Source organism: Polyergus mexicanus, unplaced genomic scaffold, assembly GCF_030449975.1.
Source record: "Polyergus mexicanus isolate NDT 795.1 unplaced genomic scaffold, iyPolMexi1.0 SCAF_20, whole genome shotgun sequence".
Classification (NCBI taxonomy): Eukaryota; Metazoa; Arthropoda; class Insecta; order Hymenoptera; family Formicidae; genus Polyergus; species Polyergus mexicanus.
Window position 1 is genome coordinate 2,207,490 of NW_027223340.1, and position 13,659 is coordinate 2,221,148.

At 46.5% G+C, this 13,659-nt stretch overlaps 1 protein-coding gene and 1 pseudogene across 1 annotated transcript; both read right to left on the minus strand.

The window, feature by feature from the left end:
- Positions 1-424: 424 nt before the first annotated feature.
- LOC138941651 (uncharacterized) lies at positions 425-1,648 on the minus strand. The gene has a single exon (XM_070311493.1). The coding sequence runs from the start codon at positions 1,646-1,648 to the stop codon at positions 425-427; it is 1,224 nt and encodes a 407-aa protein (XP_070167594.1).
- A 10,680-nt stretch (positions 1,649-12,328) lies between these two features.
- LOC138941652 (uncharacterized) lies at positions 12,329-13,437 on the minus strand (annotated as a pseudogene).
- Between the last annotated feature and the right edge of the window lie 222 nt (positions 13,438-13,659).

A 13,659-nucleotide genomic window follows, 5' to 3' on the forward strand; every position in this document is an offset into this window, starting at 1 on the left:
GAGATGCATCGTTACACACTTCTTCTTCTCGTGACCTTTGACGTAGATCCGCACCGTCGAATCGGGGCTAGATCCTCGACATACGGCGTCTCGAATGAGTTTCTTCATCAACCCGTAATTCGCGTGTCCATCGTTCCACTTTAGCTGGTGATGATTCGATATCAGCCAACACGCTCGCGATTTTTCCGCTCTCATGAGCAGATCCCACGACATCGGCGGGCGAAAGATGTGATGCGTCAATTCCACGCCATTTCTTAACACGGCTACTTCTTTCGCGACGAATTTTTCATTAACTATGAAACCTTGAAGATCGACGAAGATCGGCGCGTCCATCGTCGTTGTTAGCGATACTCGAAGTGTTTCCTTCTAGATTTTTTTCTAAGCGCTTTATTCTTTCTCCGTACTTTTTCGAATATCGTTGCGCTTACACGATTCTGCGCACGACGTTAGTGAGCGGATTGTACTTTACCACTCGATCGTGAATGATAAGACAGTAGGCTGTGGTGTTAGAGGGGATGTTCTCCTTGCAGTCGAACTCTATGCGAACGTCCACGGTGGCGCTCTTGATCGATTCGTTCTGTCGAGAACAGTCGATGAATACGAGCGGGCCGTGAGTTAAAAATTTATTTAAATTTAAGAGCGCTTCGTCGTTGTCGCATCCGTGGTACGTTTTTCGAAATTTCGAATACATATCGTTTAACACGGCGACTTTATGCTTATCGAAATCTAGATTCATGTCGTCATAAGGATAAAAATCGGAATTAAGATAAAGTTTGACATTAGTTAGTTTGCAATCGTCGAATAAAGAAGGCTCCTCGGACAGAACGTTCTTCTTTCCGGATTGTAGCGCGAAAATAACGTATCGCGGTTTCTCGAGTTGCGTCGCCGCTTTGACGGCCCACGAGTGTTTGGTCGTGCTCTGTAGAAGCGAAAACTCGTAGAAATCCCACGAGCGAAAAGCGACGCTCAGGTATCGACCGCTATCTAACGTGCGCAATAATCTTAATTTATTAACATCGTTCAATACTATATGAGGCATTTGCCATTGTATCTTTAACAAAACGATTTTAGGTTCTTGCGTTTCGCGCGATATGACGCAATTGTTATCGTTGCGCGCTCGTATTAGAATAAGTTCGTGTCGCGCGTTGATCACAACGTGCTTGTAATCTTCGCAAAAACCTAATAGCACGTTGAGAGGTACGCAAAAGTTAAAATCACCGATTGACGAATGAGTTGTCACTAATAAGTCCCATCCAGCGTTTTTTAATATTTTGCTTCTCTCGACCGTCAGCGACGCGTAATTCTTAATCGTGCTCGTTATTCCAACGTTTCTGCTTCGATCGATCTCCACGCCGTCGAGCTCGTAGCGAATCTCCTCGAACATAAACGCCGCGCAATTGTTCACTAGTCTCGTCACCGATGCGATTTTCCCTTGCGCGCTCGGCGCCTCCTTCGAATCGAGTCTGCCCTCGACGTAGAGAAAACTGTCGCAAGGCAACGTGTACAAATCCTGCTGTTGTATAGGAGTTCGTATCTCGTCGCTATTCCCGAACGCAGTATTGGCGTAAGGATTGTACGTGTGAGTCTCGATCTTGACGATGCGATCGTCGAAGATCGGCTCCCCACCGATACTTAGAATGTCGCACATTTCGCTTTTTACGAAGAAGCGATCCTCGGCACGACAAAACCCAAAAAGCGCAGAAAAGCCGCGTTGGCGACGGTCAGTCTTCCTCCCTTCTTCCTTCTCTTTTCCGCGTTTAGAGGCGACGCGACGGCGACGACGCGTTTCTCGCGCTCGATCCGTTCACTACGAGCATCGCGCGCTTCTTTACCGTTTTCGCCGCACGTGTAGACGAATCGTGATCTCCTCGCCGCGAAAATCGATCAATTTTCCGTTTTGGTCCACAACACGCACGTTTATATCGGTAATGGTCCGCGCGATGATCGGGAGGTAAATGATCTGCATTGGAATCTCCGACACTTTATATCCGGGTGGAACGTGAGGCGCGAATTCGTGTATAGTATGCGCGGATTTGTCGTTATGATATGCCCCTGTCGTGACGTTGCACTCTACTCGAATGAGGTTAATGGCCATAATATTTATCGGCTTATCGGACGCGTACCATTTATTCGGTTGTAACACGCGAGACGAGAAACCCAGGAGCGAACCGATATTATCGGGTTTTGTGAAATTTACTCAATACGCGCACTTAATTTCGCTTCTCATAGTGTTATCGTTACCGCGAAGCGTTATAGAATTTTCACTTTTATCGCCATTCTCATCGTCTTCGAAATAGTCGTCGCCAACATCGTATATGTAATCGTCATCACTCGTTTCCGGTTTCTCGTTTTCGCGCTTTCGTTCCTCCTCTCTCGCTCGTCGTTTGTGACGAATCGCCGCTCTTAGATACGCGTTTATAGCGCTTAACTCGTAAGATCCTACCGGAATCGCGATAATCTCGTTATTATCGTCGAAGTAAAATTTATTATTCGCGGAATTTATATTCGGTATCGTATTATAAGTTTCGAAATTGGTTAAACCTAACTCGTAATCGTCGTCGTTTAAATCGAGAGGCGGAAAATAACTCGCCGCGAGAACGCTGCTTCGTCCGGAAAGAGTGAGTCAGCGACATGATCGGCGAGAGCGATCGGACTGCGCTCGATCGACGAATAACGGTCGATATTATAGTCGACAATTCCTCCAATCGACTCCTCGGAGAAATCGAAGACTCAATTGTCCGCAGATATTCTGATCGCGCGTCTGCTCGGAGCGACGATTGTATCGAATGTTCGCGTCGCGCCCGAGATAACGCGCGAGTTCGCGCGGAGGACGAAAATCGCCGAAACTATCGTAGTAAATCGCGTCGCCCCCTTTTTTCGCGTACGCCACCCAATGAGTACCCGGTCCGGATGCGTCGTCTAAATTCACAATGCCGCTCTCGTCGCGGCGCGCTCGCGACGGAAGCGCATCGCGCATAAACACACCTCTAAAGTGAGGCACGCGCGAGTGTATCGCCGCGCAATTTAACTGTTCGTTCGTCGCTGCTCCGACGGATGGGAGGATCTCTAGCGCCTGTTTACGCGAAGTTTTTTTTTAGCTCCTCTTCTTCTCGTCGAGGACGCGCCACTCCCGCTCTTGTACGGCGCGAGATATAAACCGCGACCCTCCATCGCGCGATCGTGGCGCTGCAACTCCTCCAGCTGTCGTGGCGCCGCTTTGCAATCGTTCACCGCTTTCGCGATTCCCGCCGCTCCTCCGGCCAAAGAGCCGAGAGCTCCCAATAACGGTAGCAGGGGCAAAAAGCCACCGCGTTTTGCTATTGGAAGCGTTCTTTTCCTCGTAACGGTCATCCTCCTTTTGCTCTTCTTTTTCTTGATTCTCGTTGCATCCATTCCAAGTTTCGTCTTCGATTTCATAGCCATCCATACAGCCGCCGCGGCGGCTCTCTCGCCGAAAGTCGAGTTTTTAGCCGCGACGCGCTCGCGCGCTCTCTCGACGAGCGCGCGGTCGGCGACGTGTCGATCGGCGAGCTCGCCGCTCCGCGAGTACGCGATATCGTGCTCGCGGCAGGCCGCGTCCAGAGGATTGACGCCTCGATCGCCTCGCGCGAGTCGTTTCGCGAGACGGATACCCGGCCCGCAAAATTGATATCCAGGTATATGTAGTTCGAAAGGGAGCGCGTTTATCGCTCTATTCAACAAGCCAGCGCCACGGCTCACACCGTACCGCCGTTTCGCGAATTGCATTCGCTGCAATCTTTAACGAGCGGCGCCGGACCGTCGATGTGCGTTCGTTGCCAGAGGCGATTATAATGCTCTAAACATCGACGGTAGCGCCGCACCTCCGGATCCACTCTTATATATTCGGGCAGTTTCTCCCACAATCGTTCCACGTAGCGACCGAAATGTTTTAATAAAATTATTTTCGGAATATATCGCAATTGATCGGTGGTGAAATCGAGAATATCGTCGCCATCTATTAGTAAGATAAACATCTCGATTCACCGCGCGCAATTTGCTACTGCGCGATCGGTGGCGATCTATTCATATATAAATAAAAAGGTCTCGCCCTGCCTCGCGTGAGTGTACCGCGCACGCGCGCGGCGAGAGGAATGCGCTTCGTGCTGCAACCGATCGCGATAAAGGTGACAAACCTCGACAATAGGACGTGACCGTCGAAAAAAGCGCGCAGACACGGTCGTCTATTACCGAGCGCTATTCGCTGCATCATTTGCGGCCTTCTAGTTGCGGCAAAACGAACGCGTTGATAAGTTTGTTGGAGAGTCCGCATGGCGTACGTTTCGAGAACGTTTACGTTTACTCGAAGTCGTTGCAGCAGCCTAAATATCAATATTTAGAAAATTTATTAACACCGATGGAAGATATAGGTTATTTCACATTTTCTAATAACTTTGACGTTATTCCGCCCAGCGAAGCTCTCCCAAATTCGATATTCGTGTTCGACGATGTAGCGTGCAACAAACAAGATACTATCAGGGAGTATTTCGCTATGGGTCGACACTCGAACGTCGATTGCTTCTACCTGTGCCAAACGTACGCTAAAATATCGAAGCATTTGATTCGAGATAAGGCGAATGTGTTAATTCTCTTTAAACAGGACGGCACTAATTTACGTCACGCGTACAACGATCACATGAACACGGATATGTCGTACGAGAATTTTCACGCGCTATGTCGCGCGTGTTGGCGATATAAATATGGTTTCTTAGTGATCGACAAAGATAGCGCGCTTCGCGCCGGTATATACAGACAAGGGTTTAACGACTTCATTGTACCGTAGAGCGATCAGTCGTCGCGGATACGTCGAACGCGCCGATCGCTCTCTCCCGCGAGCTAAAAGAATCGATTCGTTAGTCGCAATGGCCTCGACGGATATCGGTGAACGCGAAAAGCGAAAGAGATAGCTAAGACGCGCGCGTCGAATCGTAAAAAACACAGAGCATTGAAGACCGGCAAAATGGAAAACGAGATCGCGATAGAAAGTCGTTTTAAACCGATCGTCGAACCGCTGCGGCGCATCGCTGATCGCGCCGAGCGAGACGAGATAGAGCGAGACGAAATTAAACGCGAGACGATAAAACGAGACGCGATCAACGCCTCGCCCTCGACGACGAGCGTCGAGGAAAAATGGAAGGACGAAGCGCTAACTCCCGTTTGGAAAAAACCTAAGGCGAAACGAATACGCGCGCGACGACGATTGGACGCCGTCTCTACTCCATTAAACGAGTATTTCGTCAAGAGAGATCCATTCGCGCGAGACGAAACCAAGGAAGAGGAAACGTTCGAATCCGAGAGTCTCGAATCGCCCTCGACGCTCGAAATACCCGTTAGACAAATTCCGCGAATTTCTCAAGGTCGCGAGATATCGCACGGTCGACTAGGGCCGTTAGGGCGAAAGTATATGGGGACTCTTCTCGGCGGAGAAGCGCCGAACGAGATCGATCACGTTTACGGAGTTTACATCGGCGAGAAAAGCGCGATGCTCAGCGATAAGCGATTCGACGTAGACGCGAATGATTCCATATTCATAGATGAGATTAAATACATCGGTACTCCCGGTTTGTACGAATTAATCTTTATGAAAATTCCTAATAGTCTCATATATACAGAAAAGGATAAATTAACATACAGAAGTATATTGTTAAGAACGAACGCTCATAGACGCGATCATGACGCTAAAAAGTCTGTTTTAGGAAATAAAGGATACAAATACAAATTCATTATTGCTCCGCTTATTCACGGCAGCGGCGCGAAAAAAACAGGCGCGGGTCGCGTACCGTCGACTATGCGTGTCACGAACAATAGAATCGATTACGTCCATTGGGACGATCCGAACGAATTAGTGGATCGTCTGCGATTGTTAGACGCTTCGCGTCGAGCCGGCACCAACGCTCACGAAAACGAGATTCTATCGATAATCGAGGAGCTTCGCGAGACAGGAGCGATCGTATAAATCGAACCGTCGCGTCGACGACCGTCGCAATCGTACGCGGAATTCGCGATGTCCGTGAGCAAATTCGGCTCACCTCTAAGAAACCGAGGCTACGACGCGAGAACCGGAAGACTACGTCCGGTTATCGAGTCTCTGCGAAATTACATGCGCGATAACGCGCTGTGTCTAAGCTCTTCCATCGAGTACGATGCGAGAGAGCGCAAGATAAAACGCTTGGCTCAACCTGAGGAGGATGCCGACGCGACGAGCAAAAGCTACGTCGAGGGAATCACATCGCAATTGAGAAAAGACGCGGACGAGGCGGGGCAGGGCGTCATTCTATTGTTCACGAGACTCGCTCAGCTCGATAGCGCTCTGGGTAAACGAATAGACGTCGCGGAGAGTTTCGTTTCCGAGATAAAAACGCGCGATGACGTTCTGGGTAAACGAATAGACGCTGCGGAAAATTCCATTTCGAGAATAGAAACGAGCGCTAACGCTCTAGATAAACGGATCGATGTTTTGGATAAACGAATCAAAGGTTTAGGCGATCAAATCGAGGCCGCGAAAAATACTATATCGCTCAACGCGGCGGAGTCCTCGACAAGAAACGCGAGCGATCGTAAAATAATGTTCAATCAAGGTAAAGTAATACAGGAACTAACCCAAAAATCGCGCATCGCTGCGAATTCCGCGGCGAAATCCGTGGCGAAGATACGAGAATTGGAAAATTCAACGTCGCGATTGAAGAGAGACGCGGACGAGCTATCGGGAAGAGTGAGAGAACTGGCAAAGATTAGCGGGAGCGGCGAACCGCTCGAAAGAGAGATTAGCGGGAGCGGCGAACCGCTCGAAAGAGAGATTAACGGGAGCGACGATCCGCTCGAAAGAGAGATTAGCGGGAGCGGCGAATCGCTCGAAAAAGAGATTCAATTCAACGTTATTCTCGAGAGAAAGAAAAAAGAATTATGAGCGTTAAAAAACGAAGACTAGCACGAGGAATTGAACGCGCCAGCGAGAAGAAACTTCTCGCGTCGTCGCGTTGCGGTGCGCGGGTACGACGACCTATGGCAAGCGGATGTGGTCGAGATGCGTCCTTACGCGAGACTCAACAAAGGCCACAACTACATACTCACCGTTATCGACGTATTAAGCAAATACGCATGGGCTGTACCGCTTAAGAGCAAAAGCGCAAACGAAGTTACTCGAGCGTTATCTAAAATAATACGAGACTCTAAGAGGTGTCCGAAAAATCTACAGACCGATAAAGGAAAAGAATTTTACAATGCCGATATGCGAAATTTCGCGAAGAAGCACGGAATAAATCATTATTCGACATATTCGGTGATGAAAGCGTCGATAGTCGAACGATTCAATCGTACGCTCAAAAATTCTATGTGGAAGTACTTCACGCTAAATGGAACGTACAAGTGGATCGACGAGTTACCACGACTCGTCGAGGAATATAACACGCGAAAACATCGCACTATAAATATGAGACCTGTCGACGTAACTCCAAAAATTGCCGATAAACTTTTAAATACTGTATACAGCAATATAAAAATCGCGGCTCCGGCGAAATTCAAAGTAGCCGATCCGGTACGCATCAGTAAATTTAAGACGATTTTCGAGAAAGGCTTCACACCCAACTGGACTACAGAGATTTTTCGAATAACTAAGATACAACGGACTAATCCCGTAACGTATCTGTTAAAGGATTCGCGCGGCGAGCCGATCGCTGGAGGATTCTACGAGCACGAATTGCTGCGCGTTGGCGATCCCGACGTGTATCTCGTAGAAAAGGTGCTGCGTCGAAAAGGTGACAAGATTTACGTGAAATGGTTAGGAATGGACGAATCGCACAATTCTTGGATAAATAAAACAGCTGTATTATGATAAAAATGTATTTTTATTAAATAAAACTACATATTATACATATTATACATATTATACATAAAATACAATTAATGACATTTTAATTATTTTTTATTAGATTAATTTCTAATACAATATTAAATCTCGTGTTACCAAAAACAAAAAAATCTTAGAAAAAATTGTAGACATGTTAAAACTAAAATAATCGTATAATTATAAAACAAAGAAAAAAATAATAACACAATACAATTAAAATTAAGGCTTGTGAAAATCGATTAACCGTTTAATCGATTAAAAACGAATTTACAGGTTAAAATCGGTTAATGAATAATCGATTATTGTGATTACCATTATTAATCTTTAAATCGTATAATTATAAAACAATTGTAATTTTGTACGAGTTCTCTCTTGCGCTCCACATAAATTCTTTCTCGCGCCGCTACGCGGCCGCCACATCCTGCGTTCTCTCTTTTGCGCTTTATGCGGACTCTTTTTTATATTTTATATATATTCTTCATCGCATTGTTAAGTGAACGTCATATCTCGCGGTAGCTTTATTCTCGCGGTAGCTTTATTCTCGCGTTGCTCTATATATAACACTTTCAAGAATATAATAAAGAGTCATGGAAATCATCGATCTGTCTAATTCGCGGCTAATCTCGACTCGATTTATGGCAAATTCTCGCGTTCTGTCTCATTTGCATGTAGCATGATATATGTTCTATGCCAATGAGGGAGAATGCGAATTTGCCAAATCGAGTCGAGATTAGCCGAGACTTAGACAGAATGGTGGTTTCCACGACTTTTACATCGCAAAAACACACAAAAAGTTCGTTTTTTGGCGTTATATACGAATTTTTTTCGCGTTCTATACGAGTTCTCTCTCGCACCGCTACGCGGCCGCCGTATCCTGCGTTCTCTCTTTCAAACTTTATACGTACTCTTTCTCTCGCTCTGTATACATTCTTTATTACGTCACTATGATAACACTAAAACTCGCATTAACATCTTTTTCACATTATTCTATATAAAACACTTTTGAGAGCATAATAGAAAGATCGTGAAAATGTCCGATCAGTCCTATTTATAATAGATTTTAACAAAATCTATTATAAATAAGACTGATCGAATATTTCCGCAATTTTTTTATAATATAGAAATATTCGACCCACCCTTGTTATTTCTCTCTCGAAACGTTTTATTAAAGTAAACTATATTAAAGTAAACTATATTAAACGCGAATATTTATCGCATTTTCGGATATACAAATTATATTATTTATAACAACAAATTATATTATTCGCGCAAAACGCGCGTTCTTCGAGACGATTCGTAGAACGTCCACCGATGTTTCGAGTCTCGAAATTCCAAATCAAAGAATACAAACCTGTGATGTAAAATTTATATACTTTGATGTGAAATTTAAAAACGCGTCTCTTCGCGATAATTCGTAGAATGTTAACCAACGTTTTCTCATCGCGCGAAACGCGCGTTCTTCGAGACGATTCGTAAAACGTCCACCGATGTTTCAAGTCTCGAAATTTCAAGTCAAAGAATACAAGCCTGTGATGTAAAACTTGTATACTTTGATTTGAAATTTAGAAACGCGTCTCTTCGGTATAATTTTTTCTTTTTGAGTTTAAAAACATGTGTTTCAGTTAGAAGTTCTTCTCGAACTATTATCTTCGGCGCGACCGCAAAATATTATATCGAAAATACGATGGTAATATATTATTTATAAAAAAAAAAATATGTTTATACTAACAATAAACTACTAAAGTTTGAATGTTTTAAGAAACGTTTCCGATAGCGTCGTAGATAGAATAGCGAACGCGCCTCGCAATATTACGAAACGCTCGCGAGTTCGATCCTCGCGAAACGCGCGCTCGTTATTCTCTTCTATCGCGCTCGCGGAGTATTTTATTAAACGTAAATAGTATTTTCTCGATATACGTTTTTTCGCTCCTTACAGCGGTATTTTATAATGTCCCCACGGTAACGTATCCGTAGTTCCCGATATCGCGTATCGCTTGTCATCGTGCGGACTGAGCGCGATCTTCAATTCCGACACTGTATACATCTCGTGTAACTCGGATCTTATACAAAACTGCTCGCGCTTCATTTCGATACCCCGTCGAAGACAGCGCGCGTAATCGTCGAACGTTACCGTTCTCGCAACGATGCCGCCCTTAACACCCTTGATCGCTTCTACCGTCGACTCGCAGCGCGTACATCTTCGCTCTGAGTCCGATAAATTCGGTCATAATCGCGCCAGCGTTCTCATCCTTCATCGCACCGGGTATTTTTTTATTAGCGAGAGGCATACCGTACGCGTTGTCCGTCGCGTAATCGCTCGTATCGAATCTGTCGATATCGCGCTTCATATTCTCGTACACGTCCTCGCACTCGATGCGATAAATGAGACTATCCGTGTCAGTGTACATTATTCTACACTTATCTCGATACAATGGTAGCATGTACTCGTAGTGAAATTCGTACAAACGAATCTTAGACATGTCGAGAATGCACATACCCACATAGATCGGTTTGTTGAACTTAACCTCGAGTTTGCGTAATTCCACGGCTACGAGATCCTCCGCGAAGACGCTTCTACTGTGAAAGTTCGGCTTCGCGATCATCGCTTCCGCGCCGTATCACCCGTCCCATCGAGTCACGAGTCGGACATTCGAATGATTGCGCACGTTCTCCATAGTTTTGCCGAACACGGCGTTATTCATCAATTTGTATAGATTTTTCTCGAACTCGTTTTTCGCGTTAATTCGTAATCGCGTATTCAGTTCGATGTATTCGCGCAGCCACGGAGATTGCGCGAATTGCAATATTCTGTATATTTTCGTAACGCGTAATCCGTGTCGAACGCATTGCTGCAAATTGCGATAATATATTACGTAACGGCTCTTATCGTGGCGAGAAACTTCTCGTTTCGTTTTCCGGGCGGCTTATCGCGCGTCGGGCAGAATGGCAAGTCAGCGTGAGAATCGTGAAGGTCGGACGGATACGCAAGGTCGACCTCTAGAATGTAACCGATAGGCGAGTTCGGTATCACGGACGTTAAGTCAACGCTCGTAACGTCATCGACCCATCGAAAATTTTCGTAAGGTAACGATTGACACATCGCCCATCCATACAAATTATTTATATCGAAGTACATGAGATACGACGATGGTTCCGAAGGATCGTACGACTGTAAATACTTGTTATTAGCGCGCGCGTATCTGTTGGAACATTGACTTAGCCCGCCGCGTATTCCGCGTTCCACGAACATCACCATATCGATGTCGGTTAACAATTCGAATCGCACACCCGTATACTTTAACATAGCGTCCCATGTGTATCCCGGTAACGTGTAATAGTATGCGGGATCTAAATTATAACTCCTCATACACGCGTCGCGAAAATTTTCGAAGACATCGACCAATAGAAGAACGTCGGTCTTTAAATACAAATCGCTATAATCGCCCAACGTTTCGACGCGAAACCGCTACCAGATTCTTATCGCGCGCGCGTAATCGCTCTCGGATATTGCGTTACCGGTTAGCGAACTGCGAAAAGCCTCGCGCGGCGGTAGACGAGTCTCCAGCAATTTATCTACGTCGTCGACATACTCGTACGGAAATACGCCCTTTCGCGCGAGAAGCTCGAAATCGGCGTCGCTAAGATCGGAAAATTCCGAACGCGCGATCCTTAACTCGCTCTTGTCTAGATACGACGCCAATTTCTCGAGACTCGCGCTTAGAAATTTGAAAGAATCCACGAAACGCAATTTCAAGCGTCTCCCGAACCATCCCTCGTCCCACGCATCCTCGACGTTCTTCGTGAAAGAGATGTACGTTTCTTTCGTTATCGGCAATACTTCCACGCTGCCGGGAAAAGCGTTAGCTACATCTTAAATGATAAAATGCGCGTCGTAGCCCGATAAATTGTGAAAGAATACAGGAATTACGTAAGTATCCTTATAATTTAAATTACAAAAAATTCAAATGCGCCGGACCTCTGTACCGTCCGGTCAGATGACAGTGATCGCGCACGCGAGGGTCTCCCGATTCGAACGGTTTCTCGCATATGCTGGAGCGCGTCGCGTTTACGAATCTCTCCCACTCGTCCGGTGTGATCCGTCATTCGAGCATCGGTATCGAGAATAGTCTTCGCGCGAAGCGCTAGATCGTGCAGTTCTTTAACGAACCACAATACGCAATCTTCGCCGCGATCTTCTTCTCTCCTCTTTCTTCTTCAGTACGCATTCGAGATCGGCGTACACCACGAATGGAAGTCGCTCCTTTCTACTATAGTTGCGAAACTCTAACCATTTGTCGTCTTTGGTAGGAAGGACTATAGCGCACTCGTTCATCCTTCCGCAGTCCACACTGTGAGCCGATAACTTATCGCTCGTTTGAAAATAGTGCATGCATCTGCGACATAACGCACATTTTTAAATCGCGCGCATTATCAACATCGCGCGACGATTCTTTTAATTCGTACTCACCGATCGCATATATGCGATTTATGTCGCCTACCGTTCAATTGCGAGCCGACGAGTCGCGACAGATTCTTGATCCACGCGAAATGCGTCGCGTTATCTCGTCGCGTCGTATCGTCAAAATACAGCAGATTAATGTGTCTATCCTTTTTATCGTCAGTGAGACGCAGAGGAACGACGCGGCAACCGCCTTTTCCCTCCTTTTTATCTCGAACGGTGTACACATTGATAGATATGTCGTTAATACGCTCGAATCTAGTAATTTTGTTCAAACTCATAGGAAACTTAACGCCCTCCAGATTCAGCACTGTCGTGTAATGTGGGTACGAAGATTCCCGACCCGCGTTTTTTTCGGCTGGATACAGAGCGGCGACAACCGCCCATGCGAAACACGCATTGTCATTAGATTGCACGTTTATTACCGCTCTCTTCAACATGATCTCTCGCGGTAATTTAACGTGGCACCCCGCGCGCATAGGATTGTATCTGTTCACGTTCACCGTTAAATTGAATATTCGCGATAACGCCCATCCGCTATCGCGCTCCTGAAATTCCTCCAACGAGGCTAGAGTAGCGTCGACCATTCGCTTCTGGTACCACTCTCGCAAGTGTCGGAAAGAGGTAGAAGCGGATAATTCTTCGTGACGATAGTCTTAACACCGATCTTGTCGCCCGAGACGAACTTGCCGATGAACGCGGTATTGACCTTAACACTGTTATATCCATCCATAACATCGCGTATTCGATCGAGCACGGTATCTCTAGCGTCCTCGAGAAATCGTCGAGGTTCGATATAATCGAAATTAATAACCGCGCCGGTTAAAACGCGTCTAGAGAAAGCCGTCTCGATCTCGGACCACGAGAATCCCTCGCGTCTCTCTACACCGCCTCCCACGCGTTCGAAACGTCGACGCAGATCGTCTCTCGCGCCCGTCAATCGAACGAGTCGAGCGATAAGAGAATTGATCGCTCCGGTCGATCTCCCCCGGCGCTCATCTCGACACCTCTCCCGCAGAGACTTGAGACACTCGTCGCACCGTCGCGCCCACGCGCGATACGCGTCCTCCGTCGCGACGTCCCGCGCGCTATCGAGAAGATCGCGCGCCTCCATCGTTTCTCGATTCGTCACTCGTCGTCTAACAAACGCCAAGATTTTTTACAAATAAACCACGTCTCTTCCTCGTCGTAATTCTCAATATAGAACAAAGCTCTCGTCTCGCAGCCGGCGCACCAATTATTCGACACGTCGAAAACCTTGTCGACAAAATCGCAAGCGGGCACCATCTCGCTATACACCGTTTTCGTCACGTGCGTCGATACGCTTTTCGCGAAA

What these genes read in the sequence shown, in the direction of transcription:
- LOC138941651 (XM_070311493.1), bottom strand. Translation starts at nt 1,648, where the DNA reads ATGTGCGACATTCTAAGTATCGGTGGGGAGCCGATCTTCGACGATCGC.